This window comes from Rana temporaria, chromosome 3 (genome assembly GCF_905171775.1).
Source record: "Rana temporaria chromosome 3, aRanTem1.1, whole genome shotgun sequence".
NCBI lineage: Eukaryota > Metazoa > Chordata > Amphibia > Anura > Ranidae > Rana > Rana temporaria.
In genome coordinates, this window is record NC_053491.1 from 461,315,546 (window position 1) to 461,342,386 (window position 26,841).

The 26,841-nt window shown below is 46.1% G+C and overlaps 1 protein-coding gene, 3 non-coding genes and 1 pseudogene across 5 annotated transcripts; 1 reads left to right on the forward strand and 4 right to left on the reverse strand.

Annotated features, from left to right (window-relative positions):
- Positions 1-811: 811 nt before the first annotated feature.
- Positions 812-23,542, reverse strand: TMEM107 (transmembrane protein 107). 2 transcript variants are annotated; one of them, XM_040346780.1, is made up of 6 exons: positions 23,445-23,542; positions 22,895-22,989; positions 21,010-21,077; positions 19,589-19,689; positions 1,844-1,940; positions 812-1,283 (listed from the first exon to the last, which is right to left on the reverse strand). In XM_040346780.1, the coding sequence occupies exons 2-6, from the start codon at positions 22,979-22,981 to the stop codon at positions 1,214-1,216; spliced, it is 423 nt and encodes a 140-aa protein (XP_040202714.1). In that variant the 5' UTR covers positions 22,982-22,989; positions 23,445-23,542; the 3' UTR covers positions 812-1,213. The 2 variants fall into 2 exon arrangements, with proteins under 2 accessions (XP_040202714.1, XP_040202713.1); XM_040346779.1 differs by lacking the exon at positions 1,844-1,940 and adding an exon at positions 5,335-5,431 and having other exon boundaries at positions 23,445-23,541.
- TRNAI-AAU lies at positions 11,178-11,251 on the forward strand. Its single transcript has one exon. It is a non-coding gene; the product is annotated as a tRNA-Ile (tRNA).
- Positions 15,502-15,658, reverse strand: LOC120933967 (annotated as a pseudogene).
- TRNAT-AGU lies at positions 17,730-17,803 on the reverse strand. The gene has a single exon. It is a non-coding gene; the product is annotated as a tRNA-Thr (tRNA).
- A 3,217-nt stretch (positions 23,543-26,759) lies between the features above and the next one.
- TRNAL-UAG lies at positions 26,760-26,841 on the reverse strand. The gene has a single exon. It is a non-coding gene; the product is annotated as a tRNA-Leu (tRNA).

Consider the following 26,841-nt stretch of genomic DNA (forward strand, 5'->3'; position numbering starts at 1 on the left):
GTGAAACATGGTGGTGGCAGCATTATGCTGTGGGGATGCTTTTCTTCAGCAAGGACAGGGAAACTGATCAGAGTTGATGGAAAGATGGATGGAGCCAAATACAGGGAAATCTTGGAATGCCCTGTACACACGATCGGTTCATCCGATGAAAACGGGCCGATGTATTTTTTCATCAGATATCTGATGAAGCTGACTTTCATCAGTCTTGCCTACACACCATCAGTTAAAAATCCATTTGTGTCAGAACGCAGTGACGTAAAACACAACGATGTGCTGAGAAAAATTAAGTTCAATGCTTCCGAGCATGCGTCGACTTGATTCTGAGCATGCGTGGATTTTTGACCGATGGATTTCCCCACAGACGATCTGTTTTTTTTTTTCTACCGGTTTTTTAAAACAGGTTCTATTTTTTTTCACCGATGGGAAAAAAACGATGGGGCTCACACACGATCGGTTCGTCCGATGAAAACAGTCCATCGGACCGTTTTCATCAGACGAACCGATCGTGTGTACGGGGCATTAGAGTCTGCAAAAGACTTGAGACTGGGGTGGGGGTTCACCTTTCAGCAATACAACGACCCTAAACATACAGCCAGAGCTACAATGGAATGGTTTAGATCAAAGCATATTCATGTGTTAGAATGGCCCAGTCACAGTCCAGACCTAAATCCAATTGAGAATCTGTGACAAGACGTGAAAATTGCTGATCAAAGACACTCTCCATCCAATCTGACAGAGCCTGAGATATTTTGCAAAGAAGAATGGGCAGAAATGTCCCTCTCTAGATGTGTAAAGCTGGTAGAGACATCCCCAAAAAGACTTGCAGCTGTAATTGCAGTGAAAGGGGGTTCTGCAAAGTATTGACTCCGGGGGGCGCTATATAAATGTACACCCCACACTTTTAACATATTTATTTGTAAAAAAACATTGAAAACCATTCATCATTTTCCTTCCACTTTGTGTTGCTCTATCACATTAAATCCTATTAAATTACATTTACATTTTTGGTTGTAACATGACAAAATGTGGAAAACGTCAAGGGGTATGAATACTTTTTCAAGGCAGTGTACCTTTGAAAACCGCAAAACTCTTCAAGAGGTTTAGCCCCGGCATTCGGATGCACAATGGTGCCCAAGTGCCAAGGTGTGAATGACCCCCCATCCAGCTGGCTCCTTGTACCCTGTGGAAACAGTAATTTGGTTGTATAAAGAAATCACAGCGGTTTCCGCTTAAATCCAAGCACGGCGATGAAGACGATTATTTCGGTGAAGGCCGGGAAGGCGCTGCGGAGAGAGAACAAAGGTCGGGGGTTACCAGGAGCCGCGGTCATGGCTGCCTAGAGGATATTCAGCAAGAAATGACAGATTATCTCCTCTACATTATCCTCTTACATCGTCTCTTCTCTACCCTCCCCCTGTCTACAATACTTATTCCTTATGCCGTTGACTTGTCGGTATTGTTCCCCTATCCAGATGGTTCCTGTAAGGACTGCGCAGGCGCAATCCTTGCCGACGGAAATCTCCGAACCTCGGCCGGGCATCCAGGCTCATTCCTTAACATCCCCGTGGATTGGAGGATGTTAAAAAAAAGAGCCAGGAGCGAAGCGAGGACGTGAGGCCGACTGGCCACTTTCCTCAAATTCCACGTCGCCCTGGATGCCGGCCGAGGTTCGGAGATTTCCGTCAGCAGGGATTGCGCCTGTGCAGTCCTTACAGGAACCATCCTGATAGCCGGAACCATATTGGCAGATCACATGCTCTCTGCATGCTTCAGCCGGTTTGTCATCTTTATCCTTCATCTTGTCACTGCCCCCCCCCCCCCCCATCCCCTCCTTAATATGTACCTGCAAAAGCCAAATATGTACCAATAGGAGAAGCACTCCCACTTCTGGGAGACAAACAGGGAAAGGCTGACCGACGCAGAGCAATGGGCAGCCAGGGCTTGAAGAGCAGTGTCAAGGAAAGCAATGGAACTAAACATCATATCAATTATTATAGCAGTTTGCCATTTTCTACATAGATGGCCTGTTCAATGATTTACAGCCCTCAGCTTGTTATAGCAGATCAGGGAACGTCTAGAAAACCTAAGCAGCACCCTAAAATATTTGCATTGTGTCTTAAGCCCCCCAAAACATCAAGTTACAAGTGGTTGTAGACCCTTTCATATACCCAGTGAAGGGACAATACTAGAAAGCAGGGTGTGGGGAGCTGAAGTTACAGTGGGGATCGAAAGTTTGGGCACCCCAGGTAAAAAATTGTATTAATGTGCATAACGAAGCCAAGGAAAGATGGAAGAATCTCCAAAAGGCATCAAATTACAGATTAGACATTCTTATAATATGTCAAAAAAAGTTAGTTTTATTTCCATCATTTACACTTTCAGAATTACAGAAAACAAAAAAATGGCGTCTGCAAAAGTTTGGGTACCCTGCAGAATTTATAGCATGCGCTGCCCCCTTTGCAAAGCTGAGACCGGCCAGTGTCATGGATTGTTCTCAATCATCGTCTGGGAAGACCAGGTGATGTAAATCTCAAAGGTTTTAAATGCCCAGACTCATCTGACCTTGCCCCAACAATCAGCACCATGTGTTCTTCTAAGCAGTTGTCTAGAAAACTGAAACTGAAAATAGTTGACGCTCACAAAGCTGGAGAAGGTTATAAGAAGATAGCAAAGCATTTTCAGATGTCGATATCCTCTGTTCGGAATGTAATTAAGAAATGGCAGTCATCAGGAACCAAGGAAGTTAAAGCAAGATCTGGAAGGCCAAGAAAAATGTCAGACAGAACAGCTAGCAGGATTGTGAGAAAAGCAATTCAAAACCCACGTTTGACTGCACAACCCCTCCAGAAAGATCTGGCAGACACTGGAGTTGTGGTACACTATTCCACTATAAAGAGATACTTGTACAAATATGGTCTTCATAGAAGAGTCATCAGAAGAAAACCTCTTCTACGTCCTCACCACAAAAATCAGCGTTTGAACTTTGCAAATGAACATATAGACAAGCCTGATACATTTTGGAAACAAGTTCTGTGGACCGATGAGGTTAAAATAGAACGTTTTGGCCGGAATGAACAAAGGTACGTTTGGAGAAGAAAGGGCACAGAATTTAATGAAAAGAACCTCTGGCCAACTGTCAAGCATGGGGGTGGATCAATCATGCTTTGGGGCTGTATTGCAGCCAGTGGCACAGGGAACATTTCACGAGTAGAAGGAAAAATGGATTCAATAAAATTTCAGCAAATTTTGGATGGTAACTTGAAGCCATCTGTGAAAAAGCTGAAGTTAAAGAGAGGATGGCTTCTACAAATGGATAATGATCCTAAACACACCTCAAAATCCACAGGGGATTACATCAAGAGGCGTAAACTGAAGGTTTTGCCATGGCCTTCACAATCTCCTGACCTCAACATAATTGAAAATCTATGGATAGACCTTAAAAGAGAAGTGCGTGACAGACAGCCCAGAAATCTCAAAGAACTGGAAGACTTTTGTAAGGAAGAATGGGCAAAGATACCTCAAACAAGAATTGGAAGACTCTTGGCTGGCTACAAAAAGCGTTTACAAGCTGTGATACTTGCCAAAGGGGGCAGTACAAGATATTAACTCTGCAGGGTGCCCAAACTTTTGCAGATGCCATTTTTTGTTTTCTGTCATTTTGAAAGTGTAAATGATGGAAATAAAATCTAACTTTTTTGGACATATTAGAGGAATGAAAACCTGTAAGAATTGATTCATGCGGAAAGCAGAGGAAGGGGGCAGCAGACAAAAATTACACTGATGCCGCGTACACACGACCGTTTTTCATGACAAGAAAAATGCCATTTTTTAAATTGGTTATTAAAAACGACCGTGTGTAGGCTCCAGAGCATTTTTCTTGACGTGAAAAATGGGCATTAAAAATTTAGAACCTGCTCTATTTTTTCTCGTTGGTGTTCATGTCGTGAAAAACTGTCGTGTGTAGGCTTTAACGACAGGAAAAAAAATGTGCATGCTCAGAAGCAGGTTATGAGAAGGAAAATTTGCATAATCAGCCCAAAGGGTGTCGCCAATCGAATGGAACTTCCCTTTTATAGTGCCACCGTACGTGTTGTACGTCACTTCGCTTTTTTTTTTCACGATCAGGCTTGACAAGAAACATGTCGAGAAAAACGTTATTTTTTCCATGACATTAAAAACGGTCATGTGTGCATTAGTGCTCTGGATAGAGACAAGTACACACTATATTGGGATATGCTTTGTTCATATTTCATGTCTGAGGGTTACAACCACTTTAGCCACTTAAAGCGGAGTTCCACCCAAAAATGGAGCTTGCGCTTTAAGTGATGGTGACCCCTGAGATGCTACATTTGGCATGAATTTTTTTTTGGTGGGGGGGCGCATACCCCCTTTTTAAAAAGGCACTCAGCTCCAAACTTCCTCCCGGGGCTCTGCGGCGCAGGGAGGAAGTTCACCCCCCACTCTCCCTGCAATCTTCTGGGACAAGTCACAGGTCCCAGAAGATTGCGCAGCTTGTTAATGCACAGTACATGCCCGGCTGTGAAGCCACAGCCGGGTGCCCACAGTTACAATGCCTTTTTTTTTTTTACAACAAATAGAGCTTTCTTTTGGTGGTATTTGATCACCTCTGCGATTTAATTTTTTTGCGCTATAAACAAAAAAAGTGACAATTTTGAAAAAAATAATACTTTGCTACAATGTTGTGTAGTGAGTGTACAGCTTGTATAACAGTGGAAATTTGCTGTCCCCTCAAAATAACTCAACACACAGCTATTATTGTCTAAACCGCTGGCAACAAAAGTGAGTACACCCCTAAGTGAAAATTTCTGAATTGGGCCCAATTAGCCATTTTCCCTCCCCGGTGTTATGTGACTCGTTAGTGTTACAAGGTTTCAGGTGTGAATGGGGAGCAGGTGTGTAAAAGGTGATGGACTGGCCAAGCATGTCTCCAGACCTAAACTCTATTGAGCATCTGTGGGGCATCCTGAAATGGAAGGTGGAGGAGGGGAAGGGCTCTAACATTCACCAGCTCTGTGATGTCATCATGGAGGAGTGGAAGAGGACTCCAGTGGCAACCTGTGAAGCTCTGGTGAACTCCATGCCCAAGAGGGTTAAGGCAGTGCTGGAAAATAATGGTGACCACACAAAATATTGACACTTTGGGCCCAATGTGGACATTTTCACTTAGGGGTGTACTCACTTTGGGACATACTTTACAATCACTTTAAATATTTTGGGGATTGAACAGCCCCACCCACAACCAGATTGGACGACAATTTCTTTCGAGTCAATGAGCCATTACCCTTCAAGGACACTCAACTTTCCAGCACTCACCTGCAAAAAGCAAAAATCCACCAAATCACGGGGCACTGCCAGCCCTCAAAGAGGTAGAAGAGAAGGGCCACACTAGCACTAGCATGGGCTCCTATGGCTGGAGGGCGCAGTACTGGGTTAGGGACTCATAAAAATCAAAAGCAGGTATTTAATATTTTAGATAAATAATAATATAGTATACTAATAATAATAGTATTTAAAATAAAATAAAATCCACAAAATGTGAAATAACACGCATAGTTGGCACACAAGGCATTTTATAAAATAGGTGGAATTCCAGGCTATATCCAACTAGTCTTAAAAATACTCCCTCCCTCCTCCTAACACCTTTGTAAGAAAGATGTACTTACCTATATTAATGCAGCTCCGGTCCAGTCACATGTTCCCCTGTGTCAGCCAGTAGAGACTGCAGGGGAGAAGAGAGAGCACTCCCCAACGCTAAGAGCCTGGTCACAGTGTGGTCCCTCATAGACTCCTATGGGTCATCTGTTGTCAGTGATCACTCCTCTCCCCTGCAGCTGCCACTGGCTTACATAGGGCAGCCGAATCACGTGACCAGACTGGAGCAGGCTGAAAATAAGCAAGTATGCGCACCTTCCTTACACAGGCTAGTTTGCGTGGGCATTAGAAGGAGGGAGCACATCCCATATTGGAGTTTGGCTTCAATTTGTTAGTGTATGTAAATCTGTTAATACATTTAACACTACATTTTACCCAGACTTACAATGTTGCTGTTTGCTGTGCCTCCTGTGCTCATGCCTCCAGAGTGGTGTCTCACCAATACAGGAGGGTATGTCACTTATCCAAAAAGGAAAAACTCCTCGTGTAACTGCTCAAGGTGAGCTGAAGTTTGGCTTCAATTTGTTAGTGGATTGAAACCTACAAAGTACCGTATATACTGGAGTATAAGCCGACACGAATATAAGCCGAGGAACCTAATTTTACCACAGAAAACTGGGAAAAACTTATTGACTCGAGTATAAGCTTAGGGTGTCCATCGGCATGCCTCACTGTGCCCATGCCTAGACTGTGCCCATGCCTAGACTGATGTTTAACCACTTAAGGACCGCCTCCTGCACATTTACGTCGGCAGAATGGCATGGCTGGGCACAAGCACGTACAGGTACATCCTATGCCAGTGCCCAGCCGTGGGTCGTGGGCGTGCGCCCGCGACCCGGTCTGAAGCTCCGTGACCTTGACCTCGGGACCCGATCGCCGCTGGAGTCCCGCGATCGCCCCCCGGAGCTGAAAAACGGGGAGAGCTGTGTGTAAACATGGCTTCCCCGTTCTTCACTGTGGCGGCGTCATCGATCGTGTGATCTCTGTTATAGGGATACACAATCGATGACATCACACCTACAGCCACACTCCCCTACAGTTAGAAACACAGATGAGGTCATACATAACCCCTTCAGCGCCCCCTTGTGGTTAACTCCCAAACTGCAATTGTCATTTTCACAGTAAACAATGCATTTTAAATGGCAATGGTCTCAAAAATGTGTCAAAATTGTCAGAAGTGTCCGCCATAATGTCGCAGTCACGAAAAAAAAATCGCTGATCGCCGTCATTAGTAGTAAAAAAAAAAAAAAAATTATAAAAATGCAATAAAACTATCCCCTATTTTGTAAACGTTATACATTTTGCCCAAACCAATCGATAAAAGCTTATTGCGATTTTTTTTTACCAAAAATAGGTAGAAGAATACTTATCGGCCTAAAATGATGAAAAAAAACATGTTTTTTATATATTTTTGGGGGATATTTATTATAGCAAAAAGTAAAAAATATTGAATTTTTTTCAAAATTGTCGCTCTATTTTTGTTTATAGCGCAAAAAATAAAAACCGCAGAGGTGATCAAATACCACCAAAAGAAATCTCTATTTGTGGGGAAAAAAGGACGCCAATTTTGTTTGGGAGCCACGTCGCACGACCGCGCAATTGTCTGTTAAAGCGAGGCATTGCCGAATCGCAAAACCTGGCCGGGTCCTTTAGCTGCCTAAAGGTCTGGGTCTTAAGTGGTTAACATTGGAGTCTATGGAAGGGGTGCCTGGCTTTGAAAAAATCGGTGCTCCCAGCCAACAAACTTTGCACACTTATAGAGGAGAAATGGGGCTACATGTGTGCCAAGTTCCGGGTCCAGGGGACCTACGACCGGCCGGTACCGGGTCCCCAAAGTCACCAGAGAAATTACCATTTAACATGGGAGTCTATGGAAGGGGTATCTGGTTTTGAGAAATCGGTGCTCCCCGGCCGTAGGTCCCCCGGACAACAAACTTTTCACACTTGTAGAGGAAGAGTGGGGCTACATGTCCAGGGGACCTACGGCCGGCCGGTACCGGGTCCCCAAAGTCCGGGAGATCAGGCGCAAAAATGTCACTCGAGTATAAGCCGAGGGGGGCATTTTCAGCACAAAAAAATTTGCTGAAAAACTTGGCTTATACTCGAGTATATACGGTACATTTAACACTCCCCTCCACCCCCAGACTGACAATACTGCTGTCTGCTGTGCATCCTGTGCTCCTCCATCCAGAGTGCGAGTGTATGGGGTGCAATACAGATGGTGTGTTACTGGCCAGATCACCAGGGGAAAAACAGAGAAACAGATGGAAAAAAAGCCAAAGTAAAAGAAAACGAATGCAGCCACCGCATTTAATGATTGACAAGCTGCAATATTTTAAATTTTTGGTTTTGGATTCAATGTCACTTAAAGATAATTCTGCTTATCTTTTGCACGCTCTGGTTCCCTCCCCCTCCTAAAACCTATTTTATTAAAAAATATATATATATATAACTTTCATTACATGTCTTATTTTAGACTTGATGACATCATCACCGGGTCTCTGTGCTTCTCTATGCAATGCTGCCAGTTCAAGTCTGTACCTCGCTTCATGAACACATCACATCATCCTGCCTCTGTATTTCTTTCAAGAGCTCTCAGCACTGATGTTGGCTCTTTAGAGGAGTTATACATTTATCAAAATACCTTGATGGGTGTCTATCTGAAGTGCAAACACACAAATATCCAGGCGCATGGACAATTGCCCAACTGGGGGCGCTGCCATCCCAAACTCATAGACCAATGAGACATAAAGAGAACTGGGGGAAAAGCGCTGTGCCATAGCAAACGAGTACAACTCAACCTACAGAAGCTTTTTGCTTTTTACTTACCCAAGTTGTATTCATTTGCCATGGCACAGCTCCTCCCCCCCCCTCCCCCATTTTTGGTCCATCCGAAGCTCCGGGACCGCGGGACCCGCGGACCCGATCGCCGCTGGGGTCCCGCGATCGCTCCCCGGAGCTGAAGAACGGGGAGAGCCGTATGTAAACACGGCTTCCCCGTGCTTCACTGTGTCGGCTGCATCGATCGTGTGATCCCTTTTATAGGGAGACTCGATCGATGACATCACTACTATAGCCACACCCCCCTACAGTTGTAAACACACACTAGGTGTAACATAACTCCTTCAGCGCCCCCTGTGGTTAACTCCCAAACTGCAACTGTCATTTTCACAATAAACAATGCATTTTAAATACATTTTTTTGCTGTGAAAAGAACAATGGTCCCAAAAATGTGTCAAAATTGTCCGAAGTGTCCGCCATAATGCCGCAGTCACGAAAAAAAAAAAAAAAAATCGCTGATCGCCGCCATTAGTAGTAAAAAAAAAAATGTTTTTATAAAAATGCAATAAAACTATCCCCTATTTTGTAAAAGCTATAGATTTTGCGCAAACCAACCAAAAAACGATTATTGTGATTTTTTTTTAACAAAAATAGGTAGAAGAATACGTATCGGCTTAAACTGAGTAAAAAAATGTTTTAGATATGTTTTTGGGGGATATTTATTACAGCAAAAAGTAAAAAATATTGATTTTTTTTCAAAATTGCCGCTCTATTTTTGTTTATAGCGCAAAAAATAAAAACCGCAGAGGTGATCAAATACCACCAAAAGAAAGCTCTATTTGTGGGAAAAAAAGGACGCCAATTTTGTTTGCGAGCCACGTCGCACGACCGCGCAATTGTCAGTTAAAGCAACGCAGTGCTGTATCGCAAAAAGGGGCAAGGTCCTTTAGCTGCATTCTGGTCCTGGTCTTAAGTGGTTAATAAACATACACTTACCTGTTCCACTGTCCAGCGACGTGCTGCTGGGAGCTTTGTTCCGGTCCCCCCCTTCACCGCCTCCACTGCAACTGTGGGCACCCGGCCGTGACAGCTTTCGTCTTCACGGTCGGGCACCCACTGCGCATGCGCGAACGGCGCAGCGCTCCCTGATTGGACAGGCGGTCGCCTGGGACCTGTCACGTGTCCCAGGTGATCGCCTACAGGGAGGGGCCACTAAAAGGCGATATGACATATCGCCTTAGTGGTCTCTGGGCGGAAGGAGGAAGTGGGACAGGAAGTCCCACTTCTCCTGAGGCCCCCACTCTATTTTTGTTTATAGCGCAAAAAAAAAACGCAGAGGTGATCAAATACCACCAAAAGAAAGCTCCATTTGTGGGGAAAAAAAGGACATAAATTTTGTTTGGGAGCCACGTCGCACGACCGCGCAATTGTCAGTTAAAGCGACGCAGTGCCGAATCGCAAAAAGTGGCCTGGTCCTTTAGCTGTAAAATGGTCCGGGGCTTAAGCGGTTAAAAAACAAGCATTCTATATACCGATTTTAGGCTGTCATCAGGCCGGTCACGTGACTCGCGGTTGCTTTACAGCTTAGGGTTGCCACCTTTTTTCAAACAAAACCCGAACACTTTAGTGGCCTGGGACACCTTTGGGTGCCCCAAGGACAGTAGTAATGTGGTGCACATAGCCTGCTGCAGCGAACAGTGGGTGCAGCCAAATTGCTTTTGCTGACATCATTGCCTGCCCCCCTCCCCAGTGATGCCGAACCTGCACCCAGACAGCCCTCCGCACCCCCTGGACAGCAAAAGATGTGTGCGACTATCTTGGTTACATGGGGAGCCAAAGCCCAGTCTGAACAATGTGTCCGGGTTTCAGTCTGCCTGAAACCCGGACACATGATTTAAAACCCGAACTGTCTGGGAGAATCCCGGACAGGTGTCAACCCTATTACAGCTGCCGAGGAGACAAGTGGCCCACGTGATCTCCCCGGCTGGCGTCAGAGGGAGATCACGGCTCCTCCCGCAGAAGCAATCCATCGGAGCTGTAAAGCGGATGCGAGTCATGTGACCAGCCTGAACACAGCTCAAATTTGGTATTTAGAACTTTTTTTTTTTTTTTCAAACAACTACATAGTGTGCTATGTCAGCCTCTAATAGGGGGGCTGGAATAGACTAGTAAAAATGGGTTATGAGCAAATACCTTAAAAGGTACAATTTTTTCCCCCTAAATATCTTCCTTTACCTCAGTGCAGTCCTCCTTCACTTACCTCATCCTTCCATTTTGCTTTTAAATGTCCTTATTTCTTCTGAGGAATCCTCACTTCCTGTTCTTCTGTCTGTAACTCCACACAGTAATGCAAGGCTTTCTCCCTGGTGTGGAGTGTCATGCTCGCCCCCTCCCTTGGACTACAGGAGAGTCAGGATGTCCACTAACACACAGCTCCTTTCTCTAACTGCAACGTAGAGTGTCCTGACTCTCCTGTAGTCCAATGGAGGGGGCAAGCACGACACTCCACACCAGGGAGAAAGCCTTGCATTACTGTGTGGAGTTACAGACAGAAGAACAGGAAGTGAGGATTTCTCAGAAGAAATAAGGACATTTAAAAGCAAAATTGAAGGATGAGGTAAGTGAAGGAAGCTATTTAGGAAAAAAAATTGTACCTTTACAACCCTGTTAAAGTCCATTGCCATGTTTTCTGTTTCACTGTGACAGGAAGGACTGACACCAATGGCCGGTTAGCTCAGTTGGTTAGAGCGTGGTGCTAATAACGCCAAGGTCGCGGGTTCGATCCCCGTACGGGCCATGTGTTTTATCAAAATTATTATATTAACCCATAGGTGGCACATACAATAAGCTGAAAAATTCAGGGACAAAATATATTACAAAACAAATATATTTTTGAATATATGTATTTTTTTCCCTGAAAACATAATTGATTAAGATACTAGAAGAATAGGTCTTTGTATAAACGGTTTAATTAGAACCCCCCCCCCCCTTTATTGTAAATTATATTATTTTACAGAAGTTTTTAATTTAAATATCTGATACCAGACCCCCTTAGACCTCTTTCACATTGAGGCGTGGAGCCGCGGTGACGGTATAGCCGCGCTATTTGTAGCGCCGCTATACTGTCGTATTTACCGCGATATTCGGGCGCTAGCGGTGAGGTTTTAACCCCCGCGTTGCGGGCGGTATTACCGCGGTTTCCCATTGATTTCAATGGGAAGGCGCGGTATAGGAGCGGTAAACACACCGCTCCTATACCGCTCCAAAGATGCGGCTAGCAGGACTTTTGGAGCGGTCCTGCTACCGCACCGCTTCAATGTGAAAGCCTTCGGGCTTTCACATTGAAGCCTGCAGGGCATGATTTTTCATGCGGTATAGCAGCGCTATTTTTAGCGCTGTACCGCATGAAAAACGCCTCAATGTGAAAGGGGCCTTACAAATCTAACTCTTTCACTGCCAGAGTCTTTTTTCACCTTTATTGCATACGTGGCTGAAAAAATTATTTTAGGTCTGAAGATTACCTAAAACATTATATATATAAAAAAATAAAAAAAATCTGAAAGCAGGCACCCTGGAGAATAAATTAGTGGTAGTTCTAAACAATATTTTTTACTTTCTGCTATAAAACATACCAAATAAAAAAATATATAAAACAATCAAATTTATTCATCAATTTCGGCCGATATGTATTCTGCTACACGTATTTGGTAAAAAAAAATAAACCCAATAAGACCCCTTTCACACTGAATCGTTTTTACAGCGTTTTAGCGTTAAAAATAGCGCTATTAAAACGCTCATAAAAAGCTCTCAATGCATCTCAATGGACCCTTTCACACAGAGTCCTGCAAGCAGCATCTTTGGAGCAGCTTTTGGGCGCTGAAAAAAACACTCCAAAAACGCCCCTCTCCATTGAAATTAATTGAAAGCGCTGTAAAAACATATTGCCCTTTCACACGCCAAAGTGCATGCAAAACGCAGCAGTGCTTTGTGGGCACTTTTAACCCTTTTTTTGGCTGCTAGTGGGTTTAAAAGCCCCAGCAAAACGCTGGTAGTTTTAGCGGCGCTTTACCAGCGTTTTTCAGGCACTGCCAGTGTGAAAGGGCTCTTAGGAATTCAGTCTGCCAGGCATTCCTCTAAAACAGTGGTTCTCAACCTGGGGGTCGGGACCCCCTTGGGGGTCAAATTATGATTTGCCAGGGGTCACCAAATCATTGGCTGTTCCTGAAGCCCGCAGCTGCCCATTCAGTTCACGGCATGGCTGGGGGGCAGAGACTAGAAGTCAGCTGACATGAGGAATGTGAATTGGGAGGTGCTGGAGGAGACCCTATCTCCTGATTTCAGCATAGGTGTCACTGCTACGAGACACCAGAAAGTCTGAGAATGCGGAGAAACAGTGAGTAACACTACCTGTGATTATAGTTGCCATTAAAAGTCCCCACTCCAGGTCTCAGATCAGCAGATGACCTTCATCAAGAGCACCTAAGTCAAGAACCTGATCAGAACTCCCCGCCAGCATCGCCACTGATCCTACTAACCCCACCCCCCACCAAGAAATAAGAGAAGAAATAAAAATAGAGAATGCATGTAAGGGAGAGAAAAAGAGGGGAAGGAACAAAGAAAAAGGGAGCGAAAGACGGCTAAAGAGAGGGATGGGGGGGAAGGAGAACAAAGAGATAGAGGGGTACATCCTCCAATGTACCATAAGAGGTTTTAATACTGTACGAGTGGAAGGGACTCAGGGAGCGCTAAATCTCTGTGGGTTAGGGGCACAAATTACTTGTCTAGACTTGGATGCTGACAACCCGTGCTACGAAAATAATTTTACCTTTAGGGGTCCCCACAACTTTGGGAAATTTGATCAAGGGGTCTAAAAGGTACTCGAACAAAGTATTCTGCCTTAGTGTAGTTACAGGTAAAAAAAAAACACTTCACTTCATTTAAAAATTAATAATATACTGGCATTATCTCCACTGTATTCGGGACATGCATAGATAATGCTCTTACTAAACTTCTGGTCAACAGCTCTGACGTCACCAGGCCCCGCCCTACGCGTATCGTCATTGACCACGTGACTTTATCAGGAGATCTGAGCAGGCAATTATTCATGCAGACGTTAAGGCTTTATTCACATTAGCACCGATCCGAAGTTGCACAACTTCCAGTGCAACTTTGATGTGACTTTTGGTGCGACTGTGATCTATGTACATTGCAAGGATCAATTGTGAGTATAGGATTGTGTATATGGGATTGTATGATATTTTTTATGGTTAAACTAGATGGACGTGTGTCTTTTTTCAACCTGACTATGTAACTATGTGTAAAGATGACTCCACATTATGAGGAAGAAAATCTACAATCCAAATTTACCTCAGGAAGACATTACCAGCTGGCTCTCCCTGTATTGTGACAAGGTAATTTTTCTACATAAAATTCCTAACCAGTTTGGATTGTGGACTGGAAAAAGGAAATTAAAAAAAAGACATTCTTCCCCCAGCTCGCTTTAGCATTGGAAAGCATAATGGCAATTTATTTTTTGATGGAATGGCCAGTTTCTGTCGCATATGCCATATGTATGGCCACACCGCAGAGAAAACAAAGCAGGCTGCTGCAGTTAATTCTGAGGTGAAATCACATGAGGTAAAATCATCTGAGGTGAATTCATCTGAGGAGAACCCATCTGAGGAGAACCCATCTGAGGAGAACCCATCTGAGGAGAACCCATCTGAGGAGAACCCATCTGAGGAGAACCCATCTGAGGAGAACCCATCTGAGGAGAACCCATCTGAGGAGAACCCATCTGAGGAGAACTCATCTGAGGAGAACTCATCTGAGGAGAACTCATCTGAGGAGAATTCATCTGAGGAGAATTCATCTGAGGAGAATTCATCTGAGGAGAATTCATCTGAGGAGAATTCATCTGAAATCTGGATTAATTTCTGACATTTCTGGTGCCGAAGAAACTGTCACAGCAGAAAGTTCAGCACCACACCAGGTTTCTGTGACAGGGAAGGAAAACTCTGTCTTCGAGAAAAAGGAGGATGTTTCACTGGAAGCAGCAAAGGGAAAGTATATGACAAGACAACAAGGTAACTATGATTATAACAACCTTTTTTTTTTTCCTATTGAAAAGCCTGTGGCATGCATAACACAACCCAAAAACTTCACCCAGTGCAGGAAAAATGTGCACACACATAAAGAGTGACACAAAAAACTGTGACGGGTGCTGCGTCAATTGGTCCTCCGAAAAGGACCCAACTCTGATCCCCCGGGGCTTTAGGCTCCTGGCAGGGACTCGAGTAAACAGTGGTCCGTGCAGCCGAAGCCACACGGACCCAAAATCCTTGGAGGGTCTGCCGAAACAGTGCTCTCCTCGGTGAGGCTCCCCCGAAGGGAGACCCCATAAGAGCAGGCGAACTAAGCCAGAAGGCCATGTCTGCCCACTCCCAAGACTCATCACACATAAAGTGCAAGTGCACCAACAAAAAGACAAAAACGTGACAAAGGGGGTTAAATAAAAAAAGAAAGTGGGGGAGAAGGAAGGTGGTAGAGGTGAGTGAAAAGTGACCAACGTGCAATACGTTGGCCGGCCCTCCGGCCAGGAAACATAAATTCCCCTGGTCCTAGCCAAAAGGCTCGGCCCTAGAGGCAGGTGTCAAAAAGGTGTGTGTGGAGATCAGTGACCTAAGGTGCCACACGATGAGTGCCCCTTTCAAACAATCGTGCAATGTATGGCACCCCTGGACTGCCACTCCAGAGGCACTATCTCCACAGGATTTTCAACGGGCCCTGACCCCCGGTCTGGACCAGCAGCACCTTTCCCAGCCAGGAAGGTAGGAAAAGAAGGTCGGGGAGAGCCCACCTCATCAGGCCAATACCCACAACCCCCATCCCTCCCACCTAATCACATTCGGGAAATACTACCCGCTCCTCTCGACGAAAAGAGGAGCAACGGTTCTCTCCCGAACAACTGACTGGGGCAGGCACCACCAAATCCAGGCCAGGGGCCCAGACCTCCAGCTTCGACCTCATGCCTCTCCGTCCAAATCAGAAGGCTTCCACCTCCACCCCAGCAGGCTTAGCATCTGCCGACCGCCATCCCTTTCCCCCTCGCCGAGTATTAGAGACGGTCAGCATAGCACCACCCACTGGCAACTGATAAGAACAGATACTACACTTGATCTTAGCCAAAAGGCCAAGAAGATTATAACAACCTTTGTTGCAGATTCCTATCTTTTGTTATTCTAAAGAAATCCATGTGCGTTTGTCTGTGCCTTTGTCTGTGCCTCTGTACCGAGTGGGTCTAATGGGAGTGGTTTCACAATTAACTGTCAGGTGTGCAGCTGCAGAGTACGAATGAGGAAATCTGCTGGGTCTGCATCCCTTTAGATGTGTTCCTATTGAAAGTATCCGAAAAATTTAATTTTTGTTGCAGGGGGATGCCTGAAATCTGACTTGTATCTTAGTGCAGACTTCTGGGAAAATTGGTGAGCCAATCACACAAGTAGGAAATTATGTTTCTGGGGAGTGGTCTGTACACACTCTGTGTACAGAATAACTCCATGTAGCCATATTGTATTCTACTATTGCGCTACCGATTGAAAAGTAAAGGTCATTTTTAATAACATTCAATTACAATATGATCAGTGTCGCAATTATATGCGTTATAATATGTTTTTCTTTGTTATATTTTGTCCCCATGAAAGTGGAGTTACCCTTTAACTACTTAACCCCCGGACCATTATGCAGCTAAAGGACCAGGCCCCTTTTTGCGATTCCACAACACTGCGTGGCTTTAACTGACAATTGCGCGGTCGTGCGACGTGGCTCCCAAGCAAATTTTACATCCTTTGTTTCCCACAAATAGAGCTTTCTTTTGGTGGTATTTGATCATTGGATCTCTGCCGTTTTTATTTTTTTGCGTTATAAACAAAAATAGAGCGACAATTTAAAAAAAAAAAATATATATTTTTTACTTTCTGCTTTACTTTCTGATAAATATCCCCAAAAATATATAAAAAAAAATAAAAAAATGTCCTCAGGTTAAGGCCGATACGTATTCTTCTACAAATTTTTGGCAAAAAAAAATCGCAATAAGCGTTTATTGATTGGTTTGCGCAAAAGTTATAGCGTCCACAAAATAGGTGATAGTTTTATGCCATTTTTATTAATAATTTTTTTTTACTAGTTATGGCGGCGATCAGCGATTTTTATTGTGACTGCGACATTATGGCGGACAAATCGGACACTTTTGACACTATTTTGGGGCCGTTGTAATTTTACACCCGAAAAGTGCTATAAAAATGCACTGATTACTGTGAAAATGACACGGGCAGTGAAGGGGTTAACCTGTAGGGGACGCTGAAGGGGTTGAAGTGTTTCCTAGGGAGTGATTCTAACTGTGTAGGGGCGTGGCCGATCGGGTCCGCAGGCACAGTCACGGAGCACAGGACCAGGTCGAGAGCCCCACGGCTGGGCTCTTAAAGGCGACGTACAGGTACGTGCTTGTGCCCAGCTGTGCCCTTCTGCTGACGTATATCGGCGTGAAGGGGTCCTTAAGCGGTTAAATAAAACCTTTCCATTTTTAATTACACGCCTTATTTTAGACCCAGTAATGGCATCACTGGGTCTCTGTGCTTCTCTATGTAATGCAAGCAGATCATGACTGGTGGGGGGGGGGGGGGGGGGACTAGGTGCTGTACAGAGCTTCCTGAAAATGCCCCAGCTCGCTCACTCTGTACTCCTCTGCCCTGATGCAAGAAGTGGGCTGGCACTTGGGAGGAGTTATGCAAATATCAAAATGCCTTGATTGGTGGATATCAATCTGGGAGTAGTGGGCTTTCCAAGGCGGGCTGTATTTAGGCAACGCCCACATGTGATGATGAGTCTCCCTGATTGTAAGAAGTAAAATGCAACGAATGAATCAGGTTGGCCCGCCAGGCTGAGGAGGAAAGAGCTAGATAATGATGGACATCCTCCAGCCAGAAAATGAGCTTGGCTCCGACTTGCTGCAGCTTCTAATGCTCACAGTGTGCAGTGACATCAGAGTAAGCCATTTCAGTACAGAAGAGGAGCCTGTTACAACTGTGCAAGACCAAAGAGAAGGCCCGGAGGTCCGCTTTATTTGTTCTAAAGTTGAAAACAAAAAAAATCCAAATTTTAGCTGAAACATTCTAAGAGCCTCGGAAATCCTGAGCCCTGAAGGGGACAAGTCCACTGTTCAGTTAGTGTCTCAATACGATGAGGACAAAGTCCATTCTAAATTAGAAAAAGACACCAGGCACTGCTGAGATTCGAACTCAGGATCTCCTGTTTACTAGACAGGCGCTTTAACCAACTAAGCCACAGCGCCCTGGGCGGCTGATAAGAAAACATAAACCATTATCACATATCACACCGTGCTCTTATTAACCTCTTCGGCTCTGGAAGGATTGACACATTTCTTGCACTGCGTTAATATAACGGACAATTGCACGGTTGTACGACGTTGTACCCAAACAAAATGTATGTCCTTTTTTCACCTCTGCGGTTTTTATTTTTTGCGCTATAAACAAAAAAATACAAGTAAAAAAATATATATATATTATTTGCTTTCGGCTATAAAACATACCCAATTAAAAAATTTCAAAAATCAAAATGCCTTCATCAATTTAGGCCAATATGTATTCTGCTACATATTTTTGGTAAAAAAAAAAAAAAAAAAGCGTATACGGTTTGCGCAAAAGTTATAGCATCTATAAATTATGGGATATTTTAATTTTTTTAAATGTTAAATGTTTTAAATGTTAAATGCATTTGCGGGAGTACTTGTACTCCCGCAAATGCCCCCGATGCCAGATCCGATACTACCCCCCCCCCCCCTGCCGTTACTGCAATGCCGCCGCATACCGCAACGCCCCCGCCGCCTATTTAATCAGCGTGCAGAGATCATTACAGCTTTCATTTGAATAGCTGACTGTTCCCCGCCGCTCCGCGTATAGACACTCCCCCTTGCTCGGGATTGGACGGGTGATCTGTCTATCAAAGTGCAGATCACCCGTCCAATCCCGAGCAAGGGGGAGTGTCTGTACGCGGCACAGCGGGGAACAGACAGCTATTCAAATGAAAGCTGTAATGTTCCCCGCACGCTGATTAACTAGGCGGCGGCATCTAGGTATGGGGAGACATGGCTGCATATGTGGGGGGACATGGCTGCATATGTGGGGGGACATGGCTGCATATGTGGGGGGACATGGCTGCATTCGTGGGGGGACATGGCTGCATTCGTGGGGGACATCGCTGCATTTGGGGACACATTTAAAAAAAGTATCGGTATTCGGTATCGGCGAGTACTTGAAAAAAAGTATCGGCACTTGTACTCGGGTCCTCAAAATGTGGTATCGGGACAACCCTAGTTTTATTTATTTATTGGTAATGGCGGCGATCAGCAACTCATAGCGGGACTGCGATATTGCGGCAGACAAATCAGACACTGACACTCTTTGAGGACCAGTGACACTAATACAGTGATCAGTGCTAAAAATATGCACTGTCACTGTACTAATGACACTGACAGGATAAGGGGTTAACATCAGCGGTGATCAAAGGGTTAAATGTGTTCCTAGAGAATGCTTACCAACTGTGGGGGAGGTGCTTTGACTGGGGGGGGAAGGTAAAGATCTATGGTCATGCTTAGCAGGAACACAGGATCAGCACATTCCCCTCGCACAGAACTGTGATCTGCCGTATTTACATAGGCGGACCGCCGTTCTGCCTGTCTCCCAAACGATCAGCGATATCTGCAAGACCCGCTGATTGGCTCCTGCTATGTCCAATCACAGTGGGTGCAGGTTGCCGGTGGCATGTGTGCACTCCCCAGACCCTGTAGTGTCAAGTTATGTAATCTGGCACAGAGCGGACGCTCTGCCGCAGTATATGTGCGTGAGGCGGTCCACATATGGTTTGAATAAAATGTTTTATCATCAAAGCTTAATGGAAAAAGCTGAAGTTAGAAGCTGATCGGCTGCCATGCACAGCTGCACCAGAGTCTGTGTGCTCCAGTTTTAGTAAATCAACCCCATTGTGTGTACATATCAGACACTCACAATTATATTTACATTGCAAAGTGGGTTTATAACACTTGCTGTACAAAGGATACATAGAAGACTCTGCGTGTTGTTGAACATTGACACTCCAGAGAGGAAACCAGCCATCTCAATGACAAACATCCCCAACGTCACCGACAGGGCCACAATCAACCTGCAGGAAGAGGAGATAATTATTTCCCTGCAGGAGGAGGACAGACTCATATCCCCTTCTGTCTTTATCACCCTGCAGGAGGAGGACAGACTCATAGCCCCCTTCTGTCTGTATCACCCTGCAGGAGGAGGACAGACTCATAGCTCTCTTCTGTCTGTATTACCCTGCAGGAGGAGGACAGACTCATAGCTCCCTTCTGTATCACCCTGCAGGAGGAGGACAGACTCATAGCTCCCTTCTGTCTGTATCACCCCGCAGGAGGAGGAGAGACTCATAGCTGCCTTCTGTCTGTATCACCCTGCAGGAGGACAGACTCATAGCCCCCTTCTGTCTGTATCACCCTGCAGGAGGAGGAGAGACTCATAGCTCCCTTCTGTCTGTATCACCCTGCAGGAGGAGGACAGACTCATAGCTCCTTCTGTCTGTATTACCCTGCAGGAGGAGGACAGACTCATAGCTCCCTTCTGTCTGTATCATCCTGCAGGAGGAGAACAGACTCATAGCTCCCTTCTGTCTGCATCACCCTGCAGGAGGAGGACAAACTCATAGCCCCCTTCTGTCTGTATCACCCTGCAGGAGGAGGAGAGACTCATAGCCCCTTCTGTCTGTATCACCCTGCAGGAGGAGGACAGACTCCTATCTCCCTTCTGTCTGTATCACCCTGCAGGAGGACAGACTCATAGCCCCTTCTGTATGTATCACCCTGCAGGAGGAGGACAGACTCATAGCCCCCCCTTCTGTCTGTATCACCCTGCAGGAGGAGGACAGACTCATAGCCCCCTTGTGTCTGTATCACCCTGCAGGAGGAGGACAGACTCATAGCTCCCTTCTGTCTGTATCGCCCTGCAGGAGGACAGACTCATAGCCCCTTCTGTATGTATCACCCAGCAGGAGGAGGACAGACTCATAGCCCCCCCTTCTGTCTGTATCACCCTGCAGGAGGAGGACAGACTCATAGCTCCCTTCTGTCTGTATCACCCTGCAGGAGGAGGACAGACTCATAGCCCCTTCTGTCTGTATAACCCTGCAGGAGGAGGACAGACTCATAGCCCCTTCTGTCTGTATCACCCTGCAGGAGGAGGACAGACTCCTAGCTCTCTTCTGTCTGTATCACCCTGCAGGAGGAGGACAGACTCCTAGCTCTCTTCTGTCTGTATCACCCTACAGGAGGACAGACTCATAGCTCCCTTCTTTCTTTTTCCCCCTGCAGGAGGAGGACAGACTCATATCTCCCTTCTGTCTGTATCACCCTGCAGGAGGAGGACAGACTCATAGCCCCTTCTGTCTGTATAACCCTGCAGGAAGAGGGGAAGTACTTACTGAGTGTCGGCTGCATTGTACTGATCCTGTGTATAACTGACAGGCAGGCAGGCTAAAACATTATTTTCCTAGAAAAAAAAAAAAGAAGACATAAAAAGGTTTAATGGTTAATATATGTAAATAATTCATGACTTTCTCTGATTTTATCTTTTTTGAAATTTTAATTAAAAAAAAAAATAATAATAATATTAAATACATGATTTTCGCTAATCCTACCTAGAATCTAAAGCAGAGGTTCTCAGGCAGAAAATAGAATCAAGTTTATATGAACAAAGCATGAATGGATAAGATTTACTTAGATATTTTTTGTAATCAGCGTGATATAATTCAGAACAAAAGAGAATGAATTTCAGTAAAACAAAACAAAAATCACCCCTCACGTCAGGGTCCCCGTCGAGGCCGCCCTTACATCAGGGTCCCCGTCGAGGCCGCCCTTACATCAGGGTCCCCGCCGGAGCCGCCCTTACATCAGGGTCCCAGTCGGAGCCGCCCTTACATCAGGGTCCCCGTCGAGGCCGCCCTTACATCAGGGTCCCCGTCGAGGCCGCCCTTACATCAGGGTCCCCGTCGAGGCCGCCCTTACATCAGGGTCCCCGTCGAGGCCGCCCTTACATCAGGGTCCCCGTCTGAGCCGCCCTTACATCAGGGTCCCCGTCTGAGCCGCCCTTACATCAGGGTCCCCGTCTGAGCCGCCCTTACATCAGGGTCCCCGTCTGAGCCGCCCTTACATCAGGGTCCCCGTCTGAGCCGCCCTTACATCAGGGTCCCCGTCTGAGCCGCCCTTACATCAGGGTCCCCTTCTGAGACGCCCTTACATCAGGGTCCCCTTCCGAGACGCCCTTACATCAGGGTCCCTGTTAGCGCCTCTCTTACATCAGGGTCCCCGCGGGAGCCGCCCTTACATCAGGGTCCCCGCCGGAGCCGCCCTTACATCAGGGTCCCAGTCGGAGCCGCCCTTACATCAGGGTCCCCGTCGGAGCCGCCCTTACATCAGGGTCCCCGTCGGAGCCGCCCTTACATCAGGGTCCCCGTCGGAGCCGCCCTTACATCAGGGTCCCCGTCGGAGCCGCCCTTACATCAGGGTCCCCGTCGGAGCCGCCCTTACATCAGGGTCCCTGTTAGAGCCTCTCTTACATCAGGGTCCCCGTCGGAGCTGCCCTTACATCAGGGTCCCCGTCGGAGCCGCCCTTACATCATGGTCCCCGTCGGACCTGCCCTTACATCAAGGTCCCCGTCGGAGCCGCCCTTACATCAGGGTCCCCTATATGTGCTGTATTCCCAATTAAGGATGAGCTTGGGCGTGTTCGCAACTTGCACACCTGCAGAGCCCGCCAGGAAGTCGGCACTGCACAGCGCTAATTGCAGGCGGTGAGACATTCTCCCGATCTGCGGCTGCAGAGCTTGTGAAATGTCTCACTGCCTGTGATCAGGGATGAGCTCCAGCGTGTTCGCATCGTACACGTGCAGAGCCCGCCAGGAAGTCTGCACGGTGCTGCGCTAATCACAGCCAGGGAGACATTTCCCGATCTCTGCAGCTGAGCATCGGGAAATGTCTCCCTGGCTGTTGTTTAGCGCAGCGCCGTGCAGACTTCCTGGCGGGCTCTGCATGTGTACGATGCGAACACGCTGGAGCTCATCCCTACCTGGGATTAGTGCAGCGCCAACTTCCTGGCAGGCTCTGCACGTGTTGCGGGGTTGCGAACACACCCGAGCTCATCCTTATTTCCAATGATGACCCGCAGTATGTGGAGGAGAGCGCACAGGCTGCAGGGTTTTCTGTAAACAGCGCCCCCCAAGGGACAGTTTATGTACTCTCTGCAGCAGCAGCGGATAGCGGCGGTACCGATCAATAGATAAACCACCTGCAAATAAGGGAGGCACTCACCCTTGACCAGAATATGGTGACAACGATGACCAGGTGAGCTAACAGTGTCAGGAACCTTGCTGGTATTAGACTGTTGATGACGGCCATTGTTGGATCTGTAATCACAAAGATAAAACACGTTTTTATCATAGAGGACAGACCTCTATTCTAGCACTGTTACACCAATCCTGCTGTGTGTCTGCCAGGGGCGCTAAAGTGCACCCCCCACCCAAATATCAACAGAGTTACCAGAATAGATACAAATAGAGTCAAAATTGGACTGAGACTAAAAAACAAAATATCGCCCCATGTTGTCACCCTCTAACAGGAAGTGCCTGAACCAAGACCCCACCCACTTGAATAGCAGTTTTACCCCCCAAAATGAATTCTGTTGCACTCCTGCAGTGCCAAAACATTACATTACCCAACACACCCTGGATGTTAATTTACAGTACAAGAAGGAATACCTAAACCACACAGCCAGTATACGAATCCAAAGACCCCCCTCTATTCTGGCGCAGATGGTACAGCCCACCAGACACATAAATATCATAACCACATTCAGTATTACCTGCCGCGCGGCCCGCTCACCATGGGTTGCCTAGCAACAACTAGCCGCTAAACCGCCGCCGCCGCCAGATCTCGCGAGGTAGTCGGCTTAGGTGCTGGAGCTCTGAGACCTCTACAGTTTGTCTCCCTTTCCTAGGGTTGGTCTCCAACAATATGGCCGCCGCTGACAATAATAGCACAGGAGCGTCGAGAACTAAAACGACCTTCACACCAGCCGGGGCTGGACGTTATTTATGAATGGTACATTGTACATTGTAAAAGGTTTGAATATTAAACCTGCAAAATTGTGTCTGGGAATATCAATAATTTGTTATTTCATAATAATTTTGTATTCTCTTTGTTTCTATAAAAAAGTGTAACTGGCTATACAACCCCCCCCCCCCCCCCCCGATTCAGTGATTGGTTGGGGTCAAGTCCTCAGCATTGCTGGTCGGCGAAGTTCTGCAGCAGCTGGATCTTTGCCATGATATTATTTATGATCCTTTTATCAATGTCACAACTTATTGAAATTAATGAGAAATATATAAATTGATAATTCATTGTTTTATGGACTTGTGGATGTGCTGTGGGATTATATAAATAATCTGAAGTATGGAAATAATGGAATAAAATAAGTGATACCGCTCTAAAAACTGCTGATCCCTTGGCTTTGCTTCCGTCCGACTAAACCAGGGGTCTCCAAAATTATTATTTTTTTTTCTTTATTTATGTCAGGAAAACTGGCCCACACACGAGCCGCAGCGACAACAACATCAAATCAGTACAGTATAATAAAACATCCACATTATAAGGGCACAACAAATGATAATAGTGTAACATGTGCGCCAGATTATTATTTATTTATTTATTTATTTATTTTGAAAAGCCTATGGCGTGTGAACACACCCAAAAACTCCACCCGGTGCAGAAAAAATGTGCACACACATAAAGAGTGTTCACAAAAACATGCAGACGGGTGCAACGTCAAGTGGTCCTCCTGTGAAGAGGGACCCAAACCCCGAACCCCCCGGGGCGTTAGGCTCCAGACGGGGACTGAGGTACTGTGGTCCGAGCAACCGAAGCCGACACGGACCCAACTTCCTCGGAGGGACTGCCGAAACAGAACCCTCCCAGTACTAGGTGGGGCTCCCCCGAAGGGAGACCCCATGAGAGCAGGCGAACTAAGCCAGAAGGCCATGTCCACCCACTCCCAAGACGTTCAGGGCTGGCCCGAGGACCCGCACCCTACTAATCACACAGTGACAAAACGTGCACAACAAAAAAAGACAAAAAAGTGACAAACACAGGCTTAAATAAAATAAAGTGGGGGAAGGGATAGTGGAGAGGAGAGTGAAAGAAGTGGTCATTGTGGTGAAACAATGACCAGGCCCTCCGGCCAGGAATAAAAAATTCCTCCAGTCCTAGCCAAAAGGCCCGGCCCAGGAGGCAGGTGCTAAAAAAAGCGTGTAACATGTGCGCCAGATAGCACGCAGCATAACATTTTCCCATTAACAGTGCCCCGTGCAAAACGGGATCAGCTAACTTCACTCGCCTATAAAGAGCCCTCAGTCGGGGGAAGTTCCCAAATTGGGCTTAGTACGGGCGCCTCTTCTCATGTTTACCCCTTTGTGGAGGGTCAGTTTCATCCGTGGCACCGCGGGTCGCCCAGTCCCTGTGTGTTTTTTTGTATAAAGGAAAGAGAGAGAGAAAAGAAAGAGAAAGGGAGGGGGGGTGAACTAAGGGATGGGGGGCATGGGTACAGTCTCGCATCAGGGTGACACTTTCGCATAAGGGCCTCCACATGTAACAAAGGGCCAGTTTATTGTCTTTCAGACTTTAGAAGGGCCAGATTGTGGCCAGCGGGGGCAGAAAATGTCCTGGGCCCGGCGGTGAGAATAAATATGGCCTCAGGGTTGGTGGTCAGTAGGAGGAGGAGTAGGGCCCCTATTAGTAGGAGGAATAGTATCCCATCATTAATATCAGTGGAAGAAATAGTGCCTCCTTGTTGGTGTCGGTGGAAGTAATAGTACCTCTAATCAGTGAGAGGATTAGTGCCAGAGGGCCAGATAAAGGCTAGCAAAGGGCCACATCTGGCCCTCGGGCCGCAGTTTGGAGACCCCTGCACTAAACCAAAAGGGTGCTGGCTATGCAGAAGATCCTGGACTGCCGCTCTCCTTAAAACGATGTGAAACATGTCAGCCACCTTTTTCCTGTTGTTCACTTCATTTTGACTGCATCGTTTTTAAAAATCCAAAAAACAAGCAAAACGATGCAGTAAAAATGAAGTGAACAACAGGAAAAAGATGGCTGATATGTTTTACATCATGTGATGCTTACTCATAGCTGACTGCATTGTCTTTTTGCGGCCTTGCGTCCTCCGGCCACTGGGGGGGCGCGCGCGCACCCGGCGCGTCCCCGAGATGCCGATGCGCATGCCTGGCGGCCGCGATGTCCGCCGGGTTCCCGCGATCGGCAATGACAGGGACGTGGAGCTCTGTGTGTAAACACAGAGCTTCACGTCCTGTCAGGGAGAGGAAACTGATGCTGTGTACCTTGTACATAGGGACACAGCATTGGTCACCTCCCCCAGTCAGTCCCCTCCCCCCAGAGTATGACTCACTCCCAGGATACACATTTAAAACCTTCCTCGCCCTGCCAGTCACATTTATACAGTAATCAATGCATTTTTATAGTGCTGTTCTCTGTATTAATGTGAATGGTCTCAAAAATGTGTCAAAAGTGTCCGATGTGTCCGCTGCAATATCGCAGTCCTGCCAAAATTCGCAGATCGCCGTATTACTAGTAAAAAAAAAAAAAATGTCAGAATTCTATCCCCTATTTTGTAGCCACTATAACTTTTGCGCAAACCAATTACTATACGCTTATTGCGATTTTTTTTTTTTTTTTTTTACCAAAAATATGTAGAATACGTATCGGCCAAAACTGAGAAAAAAATAGTTTTTCTTAAAAAAAATTGGATATTTATTATAGCAAAAAGTAAAAAATATTGTGTTTTTTTTTTCAAAATTGTCGCTTTTTTTTGTTTATAGCGCAAAAAATAAAAACCGCAGAGGTGATAAAATACCACCAAAAGAAAGCTCTATTTGTGGGAAAAAAAGGATGTAAATTTTGTTTGGGAGGCACGTCAAACGACCGCGCAATTTTAATTTAAAGCGACGCAGTGCTGAAAGCTGAAATTTCGCCTGGGCAGGAAGGGAGTATATGTGCCCAGTAAGCAAGTGGTTAATTTGTACAATAAAGACATCGTTTTAAAGAGTGCGGCAGCCCAGGATCTTCTTCTATCCAATAAAATAAGTAAAGAATAAAAAAAAACACATGGCAGCGGTGGGATTTGAACCCACGCCTCCAGAGAGACTGGAGCCTAAATCCAGCGCCTTAGACCGCTCGGCCACGCTACC

Excerpts from the sequence above, each read along its gene's own strand:
- TMEM107 (XM_040346780.1), bottom strand. The coding sequence starts at position 22,981 with ATGGCCGTCATCAACAGTCTAATACCAGCAAGGTTCCTGACACTGTTA. Across the intron at positions 21,078-22,894 it reads TCACCATATTCTGGTCAAGG|GAAAATAATGTTTTAGCCTG; the intron begins GTGAGTGCCTCC and ends TTTTTTTTCTAG. Across the intron at positions 1,941-19,588 it reads CAACACGCAGAGTCTTCTAT|CCCTGGCTGCCCATTGCTCT; the intron begins GTATCCTTTGTA and ends CTGCTCTTCAAG.